This window comes from Triticum dicoccoides, chromosome 4A (genome assembly GCF_002162155.2).
Source record: "Triticum dicoccoides isolate Atlit2015 ecotype Zavitan chromosome 4A, WEW_v2.0, whole genome shotgun sequence".
Classification (NCBI taxonomy): domain Eukaryota; kingdom Viridiplantae; phylum Streptophyta; class Magnoliopsida; order Poales; family Poaceae; genus Triticum; species Triticum dicoccoides.
Window position 1 is genome coordinate 137202005 of NC_041386.1, and position 22547 is coordinate 137224551.

Below are 22547 nucleotides of genomic sequence, written 5' to 3' on the forward strand. Positions count from 1 at the left end.
AAATTGCTACTGTCCTATAAAACTCTGCGCTTGGAGGCCCAGTACGTGGCTACAAGAATAAAGTTGCGTAGTAGACATCATGCCACTATATATGGAAGGTGATTGCATACTTGTCCTTTGAATGTAGGGTGAATAAAATATATCATCTACTTCATGTCATCATGCTTATTGCAATACTCTATTTTGTTACTTAATATTTTAGGATGCATGTGAGTAGCGGTCTTAAGTGGAGTATTAGCTATAGATGTAGCTGGATAATGGTCTCTAGATGTTTGGCTGTGATGCTCATACGTACTTATGCCATGTATAGTCATAGTCATAAAAACTACAATTTAACCTATGCATAAATGTAGTTTTGTTCACCAAACCATGCCATCTTTTGGGGAGAAACCACTAGTTAACCTATCGATTCCTAGTTCTTCCAACCTCGATCAAACACTCTTTATAATTCTTTTTTCTACTTTTTATTTGCAATCAATCTTTCATACACACTTGCATTTTGTCCTTACACTTAGTTGTTAGACTATGTCCCTCCACATGAAGGTGTGTTGCTAGCCCAACATCAGCCCAAAAGTCCAACATGCGCGAGCTGTTGATCTTCGGTGTATCCAATGGTTGTGAGTGCTTCCTAATGTAGGGAGGCAAGGAGAAAACCCTAGCCACTCCACCCTTGCTGGTGCGTGGCTTCCATTATGAGACTGAGAGAACACACAAGAGCGGAATACAAACCGAGAGAAGAGAGGAAGAAGAAGTGGAGGTTTTGTCCAGATTTGCTGCATCTAGCTAGACGGTGTTCAAACTGGTGATTGGAGGCTCAAACATGCTTGAATTGGCACCAAACTTGATGAGCTCATTCCGTACTTTGATCTGTTTAACTGGTTTGATGATTGGGTCAGTGGAGCATTAGATTTGGGGTGGTTTTGTCACCTCGGATTGCTGCAGTTTCATAACAGAGTAGTTTTGGGAAATGAATAGTTTGGATAGGCAAACAGTGTACGGTTGAGCTGAAATTCTGAGAGGATCTCAGTACCTCGTGTGTATACTTGTCTGCCATATTTAGTGTTGTTTGGTTTAGCGATTTAAGAGAAGTTTGCAAAACACTAAATGAGTAAACTTTGCTTTGCTGAAATCTTGCCTTTTGTGTTGTCGTTGTTGTTGTTGCTAGTTGGCAACGTGGAGAGTGTGCGTAAATCTCTCTAGAGGTTTTAGAGAAAACTTTGCACTCATCATTCTCATAGTGAAGTTGTGTGGACCGGTCGGTCCACAACCGTAGTTTTTCACTCCTCAGGTTGAAGAGGTTTTTCCACGTTAAATCTTGTGTCACAGGTATATGTTGCTTGTTTTATTCCTTTGCTTACTTGTTGGTTGAACTTAAAGTTCATCACAAGTGGAGGGGACTGTGTAGTGTGCATACTTGCCGTGTCAGTGAATTTGTGCAGCACATTGTTGTTGTCCAGCCCCAACACGAGTAAGGCTAGCAAGACTGGCAATCTTACTAGTTTTCTTGGAGGCAAAGGCAGTTTTGTATTTGTGATATCATTGGCCACTTAGCAAACTCACTGGTTCGATAAACTTTAAGATCATCCACTTTAAGAGAAATTGTTGCTTTCTACAAACCCTTGCATTTGGGGTCCAGCACTTTTCTAGCTGAGAGGAAACAATCCTCCGACTCTTTCTTTGACCGACAATATTCGACCAACATTGGTGTTGTCGAGGGAGTCTTATGAGGTCATGTCTCCCTCGAATCTATCTTATCGGATCTGGAGTTGTCTTCCATCCCTTTTCACCGTCTCCTTCGGGGCGGTTATATGTTTCCAGAGCATTGTTGTCAACATTTTTTGGCTCTGACCGGTGAGTTCCAGACTCCTACGTCAACAATTTTTTTCCCAGTTGCGATGGTGTTTTGGAGGTTTAGAGATGGCACCGAGCTTCACTCACGACACGTTATCGATGAGTGCGAGAGCAGGAAGAAGACACCGTTAATTCACTAAAGAAGGTTGTGGAGTTTCAGGTTTTTATATGAATGGCCTTGTAGGGCTGATCGACTTTAATATGCATTTTTGCCTTTCAAAAAAAAATCACCTACTGTCTTTCGAAAGGAAACAACGCAACCAAAAAATCACACCAGTCAACAGCCCTAAAAAATAACACTAACACAGCACAATAATCACAAACTGTGCACTAATAACAAATCATCCACTGTTTGTGAAGAAGAATAGTATACGAACATTTCAAGCAAAGCATGGGTCGGAGAAAAATTAAACGCGAAGGATCCAATTTTGTTCGTGCAGCGCAGCGGACGGTGGTGACAGCGGGAGGGAGACCCACCCGACTCTCGCGCCCCTCCGCTTCATCCCCGGCCCTCCCCTCCTCCGCACCCGACCCGACCCGATCGATCCTCCCTCCCCCGCCGCCCTCCCAAGCCAGCGGCATTAACCAACCAACCGTAGGCACAGCGCGACCCGCAAGCGCACGGCGGGAAGGCGCGGCCGCGCGGAAGGGCGGAGGCGAGGCGCGCTCCGGCCGTTCCGCCGAAAATCCCCCCACCCCCATTCTGACATGATCGCCGCCGTCCAATAACCCGGCAGCCGCAGGAGGAGCGAGGCGCGGCGCGGCATTATGACCAACAACTTCTTGACCACCATACGGAGCCTCAAGCTGATCGAGGGGTGCAAGGCCGCGCAAATCTACCCCTTCAACTCCGCGGCCTCCACGTCCGGCGGCTCCGGGGATGGAGGGGGCGGGGCCAAGCTTCTCCCGCTGCCGCCGCCGCGCAGCGTCTCCCTGATGTCCGCGTCGCTCTGCTACCCGCACGCGCCCGCCACTTCGGGGGCCTTCTCTTCCGACTCGACCCTCCCCTGCGGCCTCCCGGCGGCCGCCGCGCTCGAGCCGGCGCTCGACGCGTGCCTTCGCCCCGTTGACCACGTCTCGGCGCTCGCGGCGTCGTTCCGGAGGATGTCGTCGGCCGAGAGGAAAGGCGACGACCTCTGCGATGTGTACCTGGAGCAGCACGCGCTGTTCCACGCGCTCGGGGACCCCCGGCTGCTGCGCCGAGCGCTCCGTGCCGCGCGCGTCCACGCCACCGACTCGCACCGCCGCGTCGTGCTCGCCGCCTGGCTTCGGCACGAGCGCCGGGAGGACGAGTTCGACCCGATGCCGCCGCCTCTCGATCCCTGCGGCCCGACGACCCCGCTCCTCGAGTGCCCCCGCTCCGCGGTCTTCGCCACGGAGTCCTCCGGCGTGGATCCCGTCTGCCCCTGCCGCCGCACTCCCCCTCCTCCCCCTCGCCCTCCGCGCTTGAGGCGCGACACAATCTTGAGGCGCAACGCATCGATCGCCTTCGATGAGAGCGAGGAAGATGATGATGATGAAGAGGATGAGACCAATGACTTGTGGTTCGTCATCGGCCAGGAGGAGGTGGCGTGCGAGCGTTCCTGCATCGCCGCGCTAGCGAAGCCGCTCAACACGCTCCTCTACGGCGGGTTCGCCGAGGCGCGCCGCGACCACATTGACTTCAGCCGCGACGGCATCTCGGCGCGTGGCATGCGCGCCGTCGCCGCCTACAGCCGACACGGCCGCCTCGACGACTTCCCTCCGGACACCATCCTCGAGCTCCTCGCCTTCGCCAACAAGTTCTGCTGCGATGGCCTCAAGGTCGCCTGCGACAACAAGCTCGCCTCCATGGTGCGCGGCGTGGACGAAGCCCTCTCCCTCATCGACCTCGGCCTCGAGGAGGCCGCCCATCTCCTCGTCGCCACCTGCCTCCAGGCCTTCCTGCGGGAGCTCCCCAAGTCGCTGTCCCACCCCGAGGTGGCGCGTCTGCTCTGCAGCCCGGAGGGCAGGGAGCGCCTGGACGCCGCCGGGAACGCGTCCTTCGCGCTCTACTACTTCCTCTCGTACGTCGCCATGGAGGAGGACATGAGGTCCAACACCACGGTGATGCTCCTGGAGCGGCTGTGGGAATGCGCAGAGTTGCCATGGCACAAACAGTTGGCACTGCACCAGCTCGGGTGCGTCATGCTGGAGCGCGGCGAGTTCAAGGACGCGCAGGAGTGGTTCGAGGAGGCTGTCGCGGAAGGCCATGTGTACTCGCTCGCCGGAGTAGCACGCGCCAAGTTCAAGTGCGGGCACAAGTACATGGCCTACAAGCTGATGAACAGGGTGGTCACGGACTACGATCCTGCCGGGTGGATGTACCAAGAACGCGCCGTCTACTGCGTGGGGAAGGAGAAGATGGCTGATCTCCGGACGGCGACGCAGCTCGACCCGACGCTGACTTACCCGTACAAGTACCGTGCCGCCTCCTTGCTGGAGGAGGACAAGATGGAGCGTGCGCTGGAAGAGATCGACAAGGTGCTCAGCTTCAGGATGGCGACCGACTGCCTCGAGCTCCGGGCGTGGTTCTACCTTGTGGCCGGGGACTTCGAGGCTGCCGTGCGGGATGTCAGGGCCATCTTGACGCTGGATCCGACCTACATGATGTTCCATGGTAAAATGCACGGGGAGCAGCTGATCGAGCTCCTCCGAGGGCAAGTGCAGCAGCGGGACATGGCGGATTGTTGGTTGCAGCTCTACGACCGGTGGTCAGGGGTGGACGACATCGGCTCTCTGGCAGTTGTCCAGCAGATGCTCGCCAGGGAACCCGGGAACAGCAGCTTGCGGTTCCGGCAGTCGCTACTCCTGTTAAGGTGAGCAGTGCATCCAACTTGTGAATTGCTAATTTTCTCCACAAGTTTACATTGTCTTAATTTGAGCAAGAACATCCCATCAAGTCCTTTCATTCCATAATTACTTGTATCAAGTTTATGCTGTCTAGATCTTCATACCCTACTGCTTTATTTTACACATAAGAGCAGGAATTTTAGTCGACTTAGAAACAAATTCACAAAAACGACAACAGTTTCTAGATCTTCATACTATCTAGTATACGAGTATACGAGTAGTATCTGCCTATCTTGGAGTAGTTTTCAAAGTTCATAAGCTTAACATATTTTTCTGTTTTCCACATGCATTGTAGGCTTAATTGTCAGAAGGCTGCTATGCGTAGTTTGCGATTAGCACGGAATAGTTCGATGCATGACCACGAGAGACTTGTATATGAAGGATGGATCTTATACGACACTGGGCATCGCGATGAAGCACTTGAGAAGGCCGAGCAATCACTCAGTCTCCAAAGATCATTCGAAGCATTCTTCCTAAAGGCTTATGCTCTCGGAGACTCTAGCCTTGACGTCGAATCTGCGCTTTCTGTTGTTCAGCTTCTAGAGCATGCTAACAGTTGTGCATCTGACAACCTACGGAAGGGGCAAGTAAGAACCATCCATCATCGCTTCTCATTTTCCATGACAAGTGTTCATCATTTGTGCTAATAGCTGTTTGACATCCTCCAGGCATACAACAATATGGGGAGCATATATGTGGATTGTGATTTGCTGGATGAGGCAACTGAGTGCTACAGCATAGCACTGAGCATCAAGCACACACGGGCACACCAGGGTCTGGCTCGGGTCCATTTCTTGAAGAATAGGAAGAAGGCTGCATTTGATGAGATGACATCGCTCCTAAAGATTGCCAAAAACAGCGCTTCGGCGTATGAGAAACGGTCGGAATATGCCGAGCGGGACGCTGCGAAAAGTGATCTCAATATGGCGACGTTGTTGGATCCAACCAGGACCTACCCTTACAGATACAGAGCAGCTGGTGAGTCCACTGCACTGAACATATGATGGCTGGCACTATGAATCTTCTTGATGGCTTTGCATTATTCTAATGTGCACAAACTTTACAGCAGTGTCAGCTTTCAACACAAAATGCTAAACAATTTTTTGAAGCCTTGCATTCTGTTAAGTTTAGAACAATGCGCGGAATTCATAGCTATCCATGTATCTTAAGGTTTCATTAATGTCTGGAGACGATAGTGAATTGTTAAAAAAGTTCATAGCTATTTTTTCCGATAGAGAGAAGTTCAGAGCTAAAGTCTGAAGAGTTTTTCAATGGCTTGATGATAACATGTTTGCTGTGATCCCCAGTTCTGATGGACGAAAACAAGGAGGAGGAGGCGATCGGGGAGCTGACTCAGGCGCTGGCTTTCAAGCCGGACCTCCAGCTGCTCCACCTCCGCGCGGCCTTCCAGGACTCGATGGGCGACAGCGCGAGCACCCTGCGCGACTGCGAGGCGGCCCTGTGCATGCACCCGCAGCACGGAGACACCCTGGAGCTCTACAACAAGGCTTCCTCCAAGGCTGATCATCAATCCGAGAGCTAGCTGGGTCTATCCTGCGCGTGCGACCACCATCGTCGATGATCAGCTAGCTGAATGATGAAGCGATTTTGGCCCTTCCACAGCAAGGAGAGAAAAATGTAGAGCGAGGCGGGCAGAAGAGAGCACGGACGGACCGATGAGTGTAAGCGAAGCATACGATGCAATGCAACGGCGAGGCGAAGGTCGGTCGAGCTCTGCGTGTAACGTACAGGAGGTTGATGAGAGAGCTTGGTTGCTGTAACAAAAATGTAAGAATAGCAAAGCGTGTAAATGGCAAAATGGCATCATTTTTCGTATGTACTGTATACGTCAGCAAGACTAGGGGCTCCAGGGAACTATGTTGGTCTGATGAGAGCTGAATGAAAAAAGAGGAAGAGGGCTGCGACACAACAGAACAGAACAGGCTGCCCTTTAATCAGAGCAGCCGGCAAGGCAGGCTCATGCTTTCTCATTCTTTTTCCTCCTATTTTCTTAATGTTTTATTTATATATTTGCCTTGCCTGTTGGTGGCGTGTTATTCGGAGGCACGATCTGTGCATAAAGAGTTGTGCTTTTCCACGACCCAGCCTATACGATTTGCTTGGTTGGTTGTCGCTGGCCACTGCGTCTGCGTGCTCCCCACCCAGCTCAGGCCACCCATCTGTTCCATTCCATTCCCAAAGAGACAGTTTTCTGGCTTTTCTTATTCTGCTACCCAGCCCAGGCCAGGCACCCGGTTTTCGTCTTCATAAAAACCACGACCATCAACTGTTTTTGCTCCATTCCTTCTCTTCTCAACATATTTGTCAAGCTTGTTTTTACTCCACTGTAAGTCATCAATCACATGTCGCCGCTGCCCGCTGGGTAGAGACTACTCCTTTGTCATTGATTTGGGCCGCAACAATCCGTCAATCCCGTAAAATTTGCCCGCAAAACTCTTTGGGCCCGGTTGATTGCAAAAAAGAAGAAGAGTGATTTAGGCCCGGCAGCAGCAAGCAGAGGAGTCGCCACTCTCCAGGCTGTGTCTCAGCGACTGCATTTCAGCTTATTTAGTCCCACACTGCTAGGCGCTAGAGACTTGTCCCACCTGGCCTCTTTAAAACAGCTCCCGGTGCCAGCATTAGAGAGCACGCAGCTGCGTGGTGAGCACATAGCGAACTATTCTTTCGCCTTTTACTAAAGAATACCGTGGGCTCGCCGCACCAGGCAGCATACACCAATTTTTTGAGGGTTCCTTCTCCCTGTGAGAAGGTCCTACAATGTGGGTCCCAAATGTTTAAACTGTTGCGTTTCAATACATACATGCTCCAAATTGGTACTCCTACTAGCATTTTCATTGAGAGTTCGTAAGTTTTTTCTGTTACCATGCGTGCCTCCAGACTCCAGTTAACTGTTATTCTTCCTTTTGTTTGGGTCTGGACAGCATGGCTCACGCTTGAAATTGGGCTTCATGGGCTTTGCGTACGATTATTTGCAATCCTGAAGCAAACTTCAAACACCCTCTGCCTGACTACCAATTCAACAAGCAAGATCAGCAGCAGCAGCAACCAAACAAATACAGTAGTACAAACCAAACAACTTTTTTTCAGTAACAACTTCAGGTGTCAGAAGAAGACATGATCTCAAGCTCAGCCCACCACAGTGGCGACACCTTGGGGGTGGCCCTGTCGGGCCCCAGCGCCGTGACCTCCCGCAGCCGGGCCGCCACCTCCGCCATCGTCGGCCTCCTCTTCGGGTCCGGGTCGACGCAGGACCTCGCCACCTCGCACAGCGCGCGCGCGGCCTCCTCGGAGAAGGAGGAGCCGATGCTGGGGTCGATCAGCTCCGCCAGCCGCACCTCGCCGTCCAGGTAGCGGGACGCCCACCGCTCCAGCGGCCCGTCCTCGTCGGAGCAGGCCACCCTCCCCGTCAGTATCTCCAGCAGCACCACGCCGTATCTCTGCACCGCGGTTTCCAGGTCTGATGTGGCTGAACGAGGTGATGATCCCTTTGCGCCGTCGTCTGGGAATTCGAGGTCTGAGACCTTGGCGGCGAAATCGTCGGTGAGGTATATGGTCGTCGAGTCCAAGCTCCTCGGCACCACGGGTGGGTTCAGCTGGTGCATGTGCTCCAGGCAGTAGGCGATCCCCATGCATATCCTCAGCCGCGTCACCCAGTCCAGCTTCTCGGCTTCTCTCACTGCAACATGGATTGACGAGGATGAGACATTGTCAAAATATAATGTTGATACACCGCCCGACTGACTGACTGACAGTTAAGAAGTACTAATAGGAACAAACTAGCTATCTCTTTTGTAATAGATACAGTACAACTTATGTAGTTGATGGCCGGGGGTTCGACCTCCATTTTGAAAAAAGAAACTGATGTAGTTGATGCACACATACTCCTATCTTCTGAACTAACAAGAGGTGCTTGATTTTCGAGAGATCAAATTCAGTTAAGACAAGAGGTGCATGTAGCTCCGTTTGCGCAGGGTCCGGGGAAGGTCCTATCACTTTGGGTCTACTGTACGCAGTTTTTCTCTACATTTCTGCAAGAGACTCTTTCCATGACTTGAACCCGTGACCTCATGGTCACAAGGCAGCAGCTTTACCACTGCACCAAGCAGTGGCGATTCCACTAGGGAGGCTTCAATAGGCTTAAGCCTACCCTCCAAAATCATATTTAAGCTAAACATACCACTTGACAAATATATTCTGGTGCTTTACATGCAACAATTGCACTGCATTTGCTAATTAGACTTAGGAAATTTATGTTTTAAGCCTACCCTCCAATGTCCTGCTAGATTCGCCACTGGCGCCAAGGCTCCCCTTCGAAGAAACCAAATTATGCCCCTAAGATAAGTAGCAAATTCTGAGCCATATGAGGCAGGAAACTCTCAAGTACGGTTCTAGGGGAAGGAGATCTAAAAAGTTATTTAGAAATCGCGGAAGCTTTGTTAAATTTGAGTTGTTCAATAATGTGAGAAATTATATGAAGCACATCACTGGTTAAAGATTGCCAGGCGCTTTGACTTTGAATAAGACCACACTCCTTTTTATCTTTCTTCTCCTCTTTTTAGGAAATGGTATCTCTTTATTCTCCCTTTTATTTTATTTTATATGATACTCCTAATTCATAAGGGAAACATAGGGATCCTTATCAGTTAGAATCTGCTTGCTGAACAGGTACGCATAGTTCATTTGTCAGAGAAACTTTTATGTAAGATTTTGCGGGATCATGATTTACACCGTTGTTAACAAATGTTCACATAAAAGAATTTCTGTAGTTACAGGGTGAAGAGAACAGATATGTGAAAAGGGGGGAAAATATATAATCATGGTAAGAAACTAAGAATACACTTACCATGCAGATACTCAAAAAGCGTCCCATTCGGAGCGTATTCAAATACCATGGCTCTGGTAAAAGGATGCGCTTCCTCACAGTAGCCAAGCAAGTTCATAAAATTCCTGTGGTTTACTTTGGACAAAGTTGTGATCTGAAAACATAACCATTGGAATCAAACATAAAAGCTAAACAGTGTACATTTATACAAGCGGCAGGAAACTTAACAGTACCTTTTTCCTGTACTGTGATTCACATTCTTTGGTCCAATCCTTTGCAGACGTTACCAAACTCGACGCAACTGCAATTTCAACTCCACTCGATAAAGTTCCCTTGTACATCATGCAGCTAGATGTGGAGCCGATTATATTGCTGAAATCCTCGCTCGCTGATTCCAGCTCTGATCGTTTCAGTGCAGGTACACCTATAAATACACGATTAAATTGTGATGTGACATCAGAACAAACTCCTAGGTACACACATGTTAAAGTACAAACAAAGCATACCTGTTACAAAAGCTTTTTGCAATTGTCCGCTAAGTCCTGTCACCCAAGGTTTCACAGTCCCCACCTTTTTAGCTCGGCAGTACAGAGCACCAGATGCTGATATGATAAGGAAAGCAGCAACCCCTGCTGCAACTAAACCATAGGTTGTCCAGGAATGCTTATGAGATGGAGTTTGAACCGAATGATCATGCCCAGCTCCCCCAGCTGCGGGCTTAAACTTAAGCGGATGTGGAAGGACTATTGGTGGATCATGGCGTAAAGGGGATCGCTGTGGCGTCGGTCGTGAATAAAATGGTGATGGTGCACCTTCTGGTGGTGATGATATGAATTCTGAGGGTGATGGAGCAGACACTGGTCCTGATGTTGGAGCTTGTACATGTGAGAAAAGATACCCGGCACCTTGGTTTTCACCACCAATCTGCAGCATTCTTCTGAAAGTCCAAGAAAACAAATAGTTAAGACTTGGGGGATGTATTATCAAGATAAATATTTGCCATTTCTGATGATGGAAGTACAAAAACCACCTGCCCTTGATTCGTTTACTACCATATCCATACGATCATTTATATAATAAGAGATATACTGCAATACCGTATTTATCTTAAAAATACTTAAATAGTTAATCGAAATTCAGTGAGAAAAAAAGCTCTCACTCAACAACCTAGTGGCACTTTCTTTCAAAAAAAAAAAAAAAACTAGTGGCACATCTCTGATCTCTCCGTGACTACAATCCAAGGCTTTCTAAAATAACCACAGGCACCATTCATGTAAATGCTAAAAAGTTGCTACTACTGCAGAACTTCACCCAGCAAACTGTCTCTGTGGATAAACATGCAAAGAGAAGCGCAGCAAAAAGTTTTTTATTAAGAAAATAATCACTAGGGAACCAGATCACCAGTGCTTATATGCATATAGCTAATGTCAGTTTAGTTCAGAGCTCAAGAGATGATGGTTCCAACCAAACTGGTAAATTACTAAATTTGTGGCATTTGTTGCCCATTAATGGTAAATAGGCCAATACTAAAAACACCTGTTGTCTAGTTCCAATCTAAAAAAAAAATCACAAACTCTGGATAGCAAAATCACATCGATCCATTTCCTGCAAGCACCAAAAAAAGAATCAGTTCCAGAATCTGAGAGCTCGCCTACGACTAAAAGAAGCTCCATTGCTGCTCAACTCCTCAGCTCCAACTCCAAAGCCCCCAATCCCTGCAGCAAGCAACGCCGTAAGCCCAAATGCATACCCCAACAACTCGGAGGAATCCAAAGCTCGAGCAAAAGAGAACTAAACCTGCTCCTCCTCCAAGCCGCCAAGAGAAGGCAAGCAGGAACAGAAGAAGGAGCCTGTGGGGCGGCGGCCATTCCATCGCTTAACCGCTGCACGGGCCGAGAAAATAGCAGTGGAGGCGCAGTGGCTGGCGTCGGAGGGGAGGAAATCTGATCCGGAAGGTGGATGGCGGCGGTCACAGGAGGCGGGATGCCGGAGGAGAGACGGCACGTGGTGTGGTTGGCAAGAGGGCGGTGGAGGCGGCGAAAGTGGCAGCCGAAGGTGGTGGAGAGGAGAGGGAAAGGGAGGCTGCACGAAGGCGACCACACAACAAGAAGCTTTTAGTTGGTTCTTTTTTTCTTCCGTTTTAAAATTGTTTGGTTCGTTGATCCAATCATCCTCCACATGTATGGATTGCAAGTTAATGCAGCTTGCTCATCATTGTGGAACCAACTTCCTAGATTTTTCTTCCTCTTCATTTCGGGGTATAATCGTTCGTCCTCAACAACTTTGGCCGTTATTTTTTCACATGGATGTGATACAAGAAACATATGAGTGCATTTTTGTAAAATTGTGGTCCTATTAAATACTCCCTCCGTCCTAAAATTCTTGTCTTACATTCGTCTAGATACGGATGTATTTAATACTAAAACGTGACTTGATATATCCGTATTTTGATAAATCTAAGACAAGAATTTTAGAATGGAGGGAGTATATCGTTATTCTAAAACTAGTTATGATAATTTTAAACGTCGAATACTTATTGATAGTGTATGGGTGTGATTTTGACTGCACCGATTCCCAAAAAGTCTATGCATGGTAAGCATGGGATACTTAGGGCCTGTTTGATTACAAATAAGTCATCAACTTATAAGTCAAAAAATGAAAAAAGTGACCTATTTTGCCAAACAGACTCAACTTATAAGTCACCCCAACTTAAAACTTATAAGCCAACCCCTTTTTGCGTGGGTCCCACCACCTTTATATAAAAAAATAAGGTGGGAAGGTGTGGTTAGGTGACTTATAAGTCAGGTGACAACCAAACAGACGTGACTTATAAGTCGCTGGTTTAAGTCACCTGACTTATAAGTCAGGTGACTTATTGGAACCAAACATGCCTTTATTGCAAAAAGATGTATCGTATAAAATATATACTTTCAAAATGTCTGTGCATGGTAAGCATTGCTCACAAGTGAATCTCACTGTTGAACTGTTGTGAGATTCCCGACAATGGTCCTCGTTTCGTGTACTTTATATATACTTTCAAAATGTCTGTGCATGGTAAGCATTGCTCACAAGTGAATCTCACTGTTGAACTGTTGTGAGATTCCCGACAATGGTCCTCGTTTCGTGTACTTTTCCACTTTGAAGAACTACAAATATAACAATATTTACAAGAGATGATGTTTTCGGAAGCAAAACAAATAAAAGAAAGGCACCATAGCTATTGAATACGGACTGCTCCCCTTTTAAGGGAAGTGGCGGAGCTTTAACACGATTTGAGAGGGGGGATGAGTCTTAAAAGAGTTGAGAGCTAGTGTAGTGTATTATGTCAAATTTGGTCCAAATAGTGCTAAATATTATATTTTTATGTGAGGGCATCTGCGAAGGAGACCCTCAAAGCTCATGTATATGCCGGACCAATTTTGTGATCCAATGGGGACCCTTATTGGTCCGTGTTGCGGTCCGGACGTCCAGTTTCCTGCAAACCGGAAGCAGGGGGGTATGTGGGAGCCCGGACATCCACTTGACCAAGAAAAAGCAACCAAGTGGTCCTCCTCTCTTTTCTCTCCCCCTCTCTCTGTCCTCCCAACCGCACACCACTCACACATATCCAACCACATGAATGGTCTCAATCACCTCTCTCCCCTCCAAGGCAAACAAATGAGGGTTAATTTATGAAAAACGTTGGATGACTCCCTCCCGCGTCATGTTCGTGGACCACGTCTAGACCAGTCTGAGGACATTTACGGTGTCCATTTAGGGGTTTGCATTGGAGATGCCCCAAAGAAATGTATTTGGTTGGGGGGGAGGGTAATGACCCCCCTTGGCCCTTACTAAGCTCTGCCACTGCCTAAGGCTAAGTTGTTTGAGTCCTTAAAGGCAATAAAGACTATCTCCCTCTATCTTGGCCTCTTATGTAGACAATCCTGATTTGCTCACACGCAGAAGGATATTTATGGGTCGTTTATCTTGCTCCTTACATCGTAGCGAGGGCGTCTTATCTCTTATCTGTTAATGGTGACCAGACTTGGAAGGTAAAGTAGCCCCCAAAACACATCTACATTATAATATGTAGTCATTACAAAGGTGATTGGGTGTTCACAGGTTTGCACACATGTCGAAAAAAGGCTTGTCAGGCTGCCTACTACCATAAATCCGGATGTGCAATTTTAGGAAGGAGATCAAATGTGACATTTTGGGCTTAGCATGTACTAGAATGGTATTTTGTTGGGTCAACATTCATGCTCCAGCTACTTCATCCAATGTACCTAACAATTTCACCCATCAGTCTGAACCGATGGACCGAGCGTGCAATATATTTCAACATTCTCCCTCAAATCTAGGTTTCTTTAGTATCTGGACAAGGAATCGATGTAGGCTGTAAATAATTTTTTTAATAATGTGTTGGCAGGATTTTGAAATCAAAACCTCTTGGCTCTGATACCATATTGAATTCATGCACCAACTACTTACTCCAAAAATCTGAATTGTGAGGGAGGGTTGGAAATTATGCTCCAACACCTTGCTGCAAAGTGCCACTCCCCCCTTCCAAATACGATGTCAAAACATTGGCGTATTAAATCCCCATTCAATTGCAATGATGGTAGAAGCATATATACTAAGGGTAGTTTTGACCCGACCCTACGTATTTGGGGTTGCTCTAGTTGAACTATGGCATCATCGATGCAACACATACCTAACCACTAGATGTCAAAAAAGTAAAAAAGAAGGCCTAGACCTATATTTTTCTTCGGCTTGTAGATAGTCTTGTAGTTGACAAAGAAGTATTCACGCTAGTGTGATCTTCATTATCTCTTTTCCGGACAAGCCCTCTTAAGATTCCATAGGCATTCATCATGGAATTATGGCGCTTCTCGTGTGTGATAGATTTTTCTCCTCCTAGTTTTGGTTGAAATTAAATTTCCAAAGACAATGGTAGTGCAGTGACAAAGGTAAAGCTACAATACCCTCATACGCTGGAATTTTGTCTATTTTGGGCCTAGCCCAATAGCAGTTTCAGAAATTTCTAATAAATCATAGAGGCCCACTTAGCCCATTTGTGCAAGGCAAGGGATACTGCTAAAGTTTAGTCCCACATTGCTAGTTGAGTGGGAGTTGGACCTCCTTATAAGGGAGGTTCTTTTCCCACTTGTATGAGCATGAGAACAAGAGGGACATCCACGCGCCCTCCTCCTCCGCTGGCCGCCACGCCACGCCGCGCCGCGCCGCGGGTTGCGGGAATGAGCCGAGCCGATGTCTAAATTTTTGCCACGCACTACGGGTATACCTGAACTCCACTTTCGCAAAAAGATTTTTGCGAAAGTGGAGTTCGAATGCGAACGGTGCAGCTCGTCGGCTGCTGGCTGTTCGCTTCATCTCCATCTCTTCGTTTCGCCTCCCGTCGCCGCCCTCTCGCCTCCTTCTCTTGCGCCTATAAAAGGGAGGTCGCTCCTCCCAGAGAAGATGCACCAGAACCTCTTCCTCCTCTCGCCACAAATTCCTGAGCACTGCATTGCTGCTACGATCTTCCCCATCCTGGCTTGCGGCGTGCACCGCAGGTCGGGACAGTAGGCCTTCGAAACCGCACCTCTTTGAGTCCTGTACGGGAGAAGGGTGATAAGGTTTTTGGGGAGCGCTCAATGCGACTATTGGCTGCTTCATCACGGATGATCCGGTCGCCGACGACTTCTTCCCCGATGTCCACGACCTCCTCGACGACATGGCAGGCGAGGACACCGACCCCAAATCCAGCACTTCTGCTGTTGTTGTCCCGTACGTGTTCTTCTCCTTTCTATTAGAGGTCCTGCTACAGTTCCTTGTTCTAGTATTTGCACTAGATATGTTAGACTCTATAGTATTTGCCCTAGATATGTTAGACTCTATTTCATATATGCAACTTGCTATACTGTCTGCTCTAGATATGTTTAGTTACAGTTCATATATGAAGATGATGTTTACCTTCTCTTTGTCAAATCGCATGGCTTGTTTTATCACTACTATACTGGTCATGCTTTATCTAGTATTTCTGTTAATAAAATCATTCGATAAATTGCTCATATTTCCAACAATCCAAAAACCTTATTATAGGCAATTTACCCCGAGTGGTTTTGCTGCTTCCATGAGACCTCCTATGTTTGAGGGTATCCACTATAAGAGGTGGCGCGTGAGAGTAGTCTTATGGTTTCAAACCATGAGTTGCTATGACGCCACTCTTGGCAAACCTGAAGGAGAGCTTGATGCTCAACAGGCACAAGCCTTTCAGAAAATGGATACTCTGTTTAAGGCTGCTCTCTTGAGTGTTCTTGGTGAGAACATAGTTGATGCTTATGCGTAAATTGATAATGGAAAAGATATGTGGGATGCACTCGAGGCCAAGTTTGGGGTCTCGGATGCGGGCACTGAGCTGTACATCATGTAGCAATTCTATGATTACAGGATGATTGAAGAGCGCTCCGTGGTTGAGCAAGCTCATGAGATACAATCATTTGCTAGAGAACTTGAGCACTTCGGTTGTATGCTACCGGACAAGTTTGTTGCCAGAGGTATCATCACTAAGCTTCCTCCTTCATGGAGGAACTTTGCTACCTTGCTGAAGCATAAGAGGCAGGAGTTTTCCGTCCCGGATCTCATTGGCACTCTTGATGTGGAAGAAAAGGCGAGAGCAAAGGACACACGTGCTCGAGGTATTGAGGGAGGATCTAGTGCCAATGTGGTACAGAAGCAGAACTTCCAACCCCACAAGTTTAAGAACAAGAGTAAGTTTGATGGTAAAGTAAAGTTTGATGGGAAGAACAAGGTTGTCCAGCACAAGAACTTCAAGAAGAAGAATGACAAGAAGAAAGGTATCTGTCATGTGTGTGGGAATCCTGATCATTGGGCTCCTAGTTGCCCTAATCGCTATGACAAGTGTCATCCTGGGAAAGGCGGCAAGACCACTAATGTTGTCATTGGAGACATTTATATGAAGGATGCTGGGTATGGTATATTTCCCACTATTCTTTCAGTATGTCATTCTCCTGATTGGTTGATTGACACGGGTGCTAATGTGCATGTATGCGGTGATATTTCCATGTTTTCGTCTTATCAGACCGCAGGGACTTCAACCGTGCTGATGGGCAATGGTTCAAGTGCTTCTGTTCGTGGTGTTGGCATGGCCGATCTGAAGTTTACTTCGGGGAAGATCGTGCGGCTGAAGAACGTGCATTATGTCCCCTCCGTCAATAAAATTTTTGTTAGCGGATCCCTTCTGTGTAGAGATGGCTACAAGTTTGTCTTTGAGTCGAATAAATTTGTAATATCCAAGTATGGAACCTTTGTTGGTAAAGGCTATGAGTCAAGAGGCCTGTTTCATTTATCCTTATCAGACGTTTGCAATAAAGTTGTTAATCATGTTTGCAACGATAGTGAATGAAATGTGTGGCATTCACGTCTTTGTCATGTTAACTTTGGTTGCATGTCGCGACTAGCAAAGTTGAACTTAATCCCTAGTTTCACCACTGTCAAGGGATCTAAGTGTCAAGTGTGTGTGCAAGCTAAGCAACCTCGTAAGTCTCACATGACTGTGGAAACGAGAAATCTTGCACCACTAGAGCTCATACATTCAGATCTTTGTGAAATGAATGGCGTTTTGACAAAAGGTGGAAAGAAATATTTCATGACGTTAATTGACGACTCCACTAGATACTGTCGTGTATATCTTCTGAAATCTAAGGACGAGGCTTTGAACTTTTTCAAGATCTATAAAGCTGAAGTGGAAAACCAACTTGATCGAAGAATCAAGAGGCTTAGGTCCGACCGTGGTGGAGAGTATTTTTCCAATGAATTTGATGCTTTTTGTGCGGAACATGGTATAATCCATGAGAGGACGCCTCCCTACTCACCTCAGTCAAATGGGGTGGCCGAAAGAAAGAACCGTACTCTAACTGATTTGGTTAATGCCATGTTAGACACATCGGGTCTCTCCAAGGCATGGTGGAAGGAGGCGATATTGACGGCATGTCATGTCCTAAACCGAGTTCCCACAAAGAACAAAGAGATAACTCCATTCGAGGAATGGGCGAAGAAAAGGTTAAAACTCTCTTATCTACGAACATGGGGTTGTTTGGCGAAAGTCAATATTCCAATTCCAAAGAAGCGGAAGCTTGGACCAAAGACTGTGGATTGTGTTTTCCCGAGATATGGTTTTCATAGCATTGGCTATAGATTCTTGGTTGTAAAATCTAAGGTACCTGACATGCATGTCGGTATACTTTCATGGAGTCAAATGATGCAACTTTCTTTGAAGATATCTTTCCCATGAAGGATATGACTACCTCATCTAATCAGGAGATGCCTAGTTCATCGAATCAGGAACCAGTTACAATTACCGAACCTGCCATTTCGATGGAACACTTTGAAAGTCCTGTGGAGGAGAACAATGAAGTTCCTACTAGGAGCAAGAGACAGAGGACTGCAAAGTCCTTTGGTGATGATTTTCTTGTGTATCTCATAGTTGACACTCCTAGTTCTATTTCAGAGGCCTATGCATCTGAAGATGTTGACTACTGGAAGGAAGCGGTTCGTAGCGAGATGGATTCCATCTTGGCGAATGAAATTTGGGAGATAACTGATCGTCCTTATGGGTGCAAACCTATAGGATGCAAATGGGTATTCAAGAAGAAGCTTAGGCCTGATGGTACAATTGAAAAGTACAAGGCTCGGCTCATGGCTAAGGGTTATACCCAAAAGGAAGGTGAAGACTTCTTTGATACTTACTCACCTGTGGCTCGATTGACCACTATTCGAGTTCTACTTTCACTAGCTGCCTCACATGGTCTTCTCGTTCATCAAATGGATGTTAAGAATGCTTTCCTAAACGGAGAGTTGGACGAGGAAATTTATATGGAACAACCAGATGGGTTTGTACTAGATGGTTAGGAAGGAAAAGTGTGCAAGTTGCTGAAGTCTTTGTATGGCAAGCACCTAAATAGTGGCATGAGAAGTTTGAAAGAACTTTAACAGCTGCAGGCTTTGTTGTAAACGAAGCTGACAAATGTGTGTATTATCGCCATGGTGGGGGCGAGGGAGTTATCCTTTGCTTGTATGTTGATGACATACTGATTTTCGGAACAAATCTGAATGTTATTAAGGAGGTCAAGGATTTCCTATCTCGCTGTTTTGAGATGAAGGATTTAGGAGTGGCTGATGTCATTCTGAACATCAAATTGTTGAGAGAAAATGATGGTGGGATTACTTTGCTTCAATCTCACTATGTGGAAAAGATCTTGAGTCACTTTGGCTACAGTGACTGCAAGCCCTCTCCAACACCATATGATGCTAGTGTGTTGCTTCGAAAGAATTGAAGAATTGCTAGAGACCAATTGAAGTATTCTCAGATTATTGGCTCGCTTATGTACTTAGCCAGTGCTACAAGACCTGACATCTCTTTTGCTGTTAACAAACTGAGTCGGTTTGTTTCAAAACCAGGAGATATGCATTGGAAAGCTCTAGAGAGAGTTTTGCATTATTTGAAAGGCACTGCAAATTATGGAATTCACTACACCGGGCACCCAAAGGTGCTTGAAGGGTATAGTGACTCAAACTGGATCTCAGATGCTGATGAGATAAAGGCCACGAGCAGATATGTATTCACTCATGGAGGTGGCGCTGTTTCTTGGAAGTCTTGCAAGCAGACCATCTTAACAAGGTCAACAATGGAAGCAGAACTCACAACACTAGATACATCTACGGTCGAAGCAGATTGGCTTCGCCGGCTCTTGAATGACTTACCGGTTGTTGAGAAACCTGTACCGGGTATTCTTATGAACTGCGACAATCAAACTGTGATCACGAAAGTGAGAAGCTCAAAGGATAACATGAAGTCATCAAGACACATTCAGAGAAGGTTAAAGTCTGTTAGGAAAATGAGAAACTTCGGAGTTATCGCATTGGATTATATCCAAACGTCTAAAAATCTGGCAGATCCTTTTACTAAAGGTCTATCACGTAATGTGATAGATAATGCATCGAGGGAGATGGGTATGAGACCCACAATATGAGTTGTTCACAGTGGTAACCTAGTCTATGTGATCGGAGATCCCGTGAATTAGATGTGGAAGACAAGTTGTTGGTCAACTGAGAGGAGAGTATCCTTACTATTAACAACACCACTCCATGAAGATGCAATACTCTTCTAATCTGCATGGCAGGTTGATGTATATCTTAGTGTGTTCTAAGTGGCTCTTTTAAGCAGAAATGTTGTCATGCAGAACATCTTTTGAAGAACAGACCTATATGAGTCTGATTGTTAAATGTCGCAATCTATGAGAGTAGGTTTCTCTCTAGTAAACTCATGAAAGGTCTCGGAGTATGATGCATAAGATCCACCCGCGGGGAAGACCCACGGTAGCCACGTATTGGTCAAGGCTTTATGTGAAGCTAGATTCATAGAAAACTTGCAGTTTAAGGCCCAGTCCACTGTTCAAGTTGCTTACTAGTGTAGCATAGAGTTCTAGGTGGAAGTTCAACTTAACAGTCTCCACTGCAGTACCGGTATATAAAACAGTGTTTCTGGAACCAAAGGCAAATTTTGTGTGCCTCTGGGATCTGGTGGGGGATTGCTGGAATTTTGTCTATTTTGGGCCTAGCCCAATAGCAGCTTCAGAAATTCCTAATAAATCCTAGAGGCCCACTTAGCCCATTTGTGCAAGGCAAGGGATACTACTAAAGTTTAGTCCCACATTACTAGTCGAGTGGGAGTTGGACCTCCTTATAAGGGAGGTTCTTTTCCCACTTGTATGAGCATGAGAACAAGAGGGACATCGACGCGCGCTCCTCCTCCGTCGCCCGCCTCGCCACGCCACGCCTCACCTCGTCACGCCGCGCCGCGCCACGGGAATGAGCCGAGCCGATGTCTAAATTTTTGCCACGCACTACGGGTATACGAAAGGTCACACGGAAGCTGAAAAGATTTTTGCGAAAGTGGAGTTCGAATGCGAACGGTCCAGCTCGTCGGCTGCTGGCTATTTGATTCATCTCCATCTCTTCATTTCACCTCCCGTCGCTGCCCTCTCACCTCCTTCTCTTGCGCCTATAAAAGGGAGGTCCCTCCTCCCAGAGAAGACGCGCCAAAACCTCTTCCTCCTCTCGACACAAGTTCCTGAGCATTGCGCTGCTGCTACGATCTTCTCCATCCCGGCTTGCGGCGTGCACCGCAGGTCGGGACAGTAGGCCTCCGAAACCGCACCTCTTTGAGTACTGTACGGGAGAAGGGTGATAAGGTTTTTGGGGAGCGCTCAGCGCGACTACTGGTTGCTTCATCACGGACGATCCGGTCGCCGACGACTACTTCCCCGATGACGACTTCTTCCCCGACGTCCACGACCTCCTCGACGACATGGCAGGCGAGGATACCGACCCCAGGTCCAGCACTTCTGTTGTTATTGTCCCGTACGTGTTCTTCTCCTTTCTATTAGAGGTCTTGCTACAGTTACTTGTTCCAGTATTTGCCCAAGATATGTTAGACTCTATAGTATTTGCCCTAGGTATGTTAGACTCTATTTCATATATGCAACTTGCTATACTGTTTGCTCTAGATATGTTTAGTTACAGTTCATATATGATGATGTTGTTTACCTTATCTTTGTCAAATCGCATGGCTTATTCTATCACTACTATACTGCTTATGCTTTATCTAGTATTTCTGTTAATAAAATCATTCGGTAAATTGCTCATATTTCCAACATCATATGACAAGTGCGCTATGCCAAATCAAGGGTCAAGACTATAAACTCTGGCAATGAACTGCCCACCCCTCAACATGGGCGTTGCATCCATGTTAGATGGATTGGCTACATTTTTACAACATTTTTCAAGGTAACTTGTGAGCTTTATCGATTAGAGAATAATGTTCTTCAATAGATACATATTTTTTGGTTATAGTTTCAAAATATGTTCATGCGACTTTCCAAATTTATGATAAATGTGTAAATTCAACAATTTTTCTGGTCTTCATTTCTAAAGTTCCTCTTGACAACATGACACCAGGTATATCTCCATATCCACCCTACCAGCTCCTTCTTTTGTTCCAAAAATATTTGAAGTTCTAGCTTTATCTTATGTCAAAGTTCTTTTAGTTTGACCCGCTTTATATAAAAATATTGCTAAACTCTACAACATCAAATATATATAGAGAGAGTGGCACTATTCTTCCCAGGATTAGAATAACTATTTGGATCACAGCAGCCCTATATAGGGCCCGACAGGGCCCTCCCGAACTTCCGAACTGCCGTCGGCCCGACAGGATCCACCTGATCACGATTCCGATCCCGACCCCCCCTGATCCCCCGACCTCCCCCTCATCGCCGCCGATCTTTGCCGGATCCGCCGCCTCCCTTCCTTCCCCAGCTCCTGGCAGGCCACCGGCCACCGGCGCGGGCGAGCGAGCGACGGCGGACGCCGGCGCGAGGGAGCCCGCGTCGCCTGGACGCGGCGAAGCCACCATGGACTTCAAGAAGCCGCATCCTCGTCCCATCATCGCCGCCCGAAGCCTCGGCAGACCAGATGACGGCCCCAACGCAAGCAACAGCGAGCGGCGCGACCAACGGAGCAACTCCTCCGCGAAGGCAGCATCGGCTGCGCCCTCAAATTCAGCGGCAAAAGTACATGAACTTCCTCCCAATTTTGCCTTCTTCTTCAATCTTGCCTTCTCTGACCTTCTTGCTTCGTGCAGATGAACTTCGCGCCCCCTGCAAGACATGGATTGCCATGGAATTCCTCTACTACCTCCACGACGAATTGTTCTCAAGGTGGCCTATCATCAGCTGCTGGAAAAAGATTGGCCGAACTTCTAGCCAGGGTATGGTTGAACTTCTTCCTTCCTTCAGTTTGTTATTTGCCTACAACTATGTGAAGTTCAGGTGGTGTGTGAGCCTCAGTCCAGGCTACAAAAGCTTTTTAAAATTCTGCCTGCTTACAACCATGTGAAGTTCTGGTAGTGTGTGAGCCT

At 47.0% G+C, this 22547-nt stretch overlaps 2 protein-coding genes and 1 non-coding gene across 3 annotated transcripts; 2 read left to right on the forward strand and 1 right to left on the reverse strand.

Moving 5' to 3' along the window:
- The first annotated feature begins 2393 nt into the window (after positions 1 to 2393).
- LOC119285413 (ethylene-overproduction protein 1-like) lies at positions 2394 to 6752 on the forward strand. Its single transcript, XM_037564682.1, has 4 exons — positions 2394 to 4688; positions 5018 to 5309; positions 5391 to 5700; positions 6030 to 6752. The coding sequence occupies exons 1-4, from the start codon at positions 2620 to 2622 to the stop codon at positions 6263 to 6265; spliced, it is 2907 nt and encodes a 968-aa protein (XP_037420579.1). The 5' UTR covers positions 2394 to 2619; the 3' UTR covers positions 6266 to 6752.
- Positions 6753 to 7374: 622 nt separating this feature from the next.
- LOC119290110 lies at positions 7375 to 7494 on the forward strand. The gene has a single exon (XR_005141713.1). It is a non-coding gene; the product is annotated as a U5 spliceosomal RNA (small nuclear RNA).
- A 9-nt stretch (positions 7495 to 7503) lies between these two features.
- LOC119285414 (protein MALE DISCOVERER 2-like) lies at positions 7504 to 11656 on the reverse strand. The gene is made up of 6 exons (XM_037564683.1): positions 11363 to 11656; positions 11217 to 11280; positions 10072 to 10502; positions 9799 to 9989; positions 9587 to 9719; positions 7504 to 8419 (listed from the first exon to the last, which is right to left on the reverse strand). The coding sequence occupies exons 1-6, from the start codon at positions 11436 to 11438 to the stop codon at positions 7839 to 7841; spliced, it is 1476 nt and encodes a 491-aa protein (XP_037420580.1). The 5' UTR covers positions 11439 to 11656; the 3' UTR covers positions 7504 to 7838.
- Positions 11657 to 22547: the final 10891 nt, after the last annotated feature.

Coding starts and splice junctions, on each gene's coding strand:
- LOC119285414 (XM_037564683.1), bottom strand. CDS start 11,438: ATGGAATGGCCGCCGCCCCACAGGCTCCTTCTTCTGTTCCTGCTTGCC. Junction 9,990..10,071: donor GCAAAAAGCTTTTGTAACAG/GTATGCTTTGTT, acceptor GTGTATTTATAG/GTGTACCTGCACTGAAACGA. Junction 9,720..9,798: donor AATCACAGTACAGGAAAAAG/GTACTGTTAAGT, acceptor TTATGTTTTCAG/ATCACAACTTTGTCCAAAGT.
- LOC119285413 (XM_037564682.1), top strand. CDS start 2,620: ATGACCAACAACTTCTTGACCACCATACGGAGCCTCAAGCTGATCGAG. Junction 4,689..5,017: donor CAGTCGCTACTCCTGTTAAG/GTGAGCAGTGCA, acceptor CATGCATTGTAG/GCTTAATTGTCAGAAGGCTG. Junction 5,310..5,390: donor ACAACCTACGGAAGGGGCAA/GTAAGAACCATC, acceptor GACATCCTCCAG/GCATACAACAATATGGGGAG.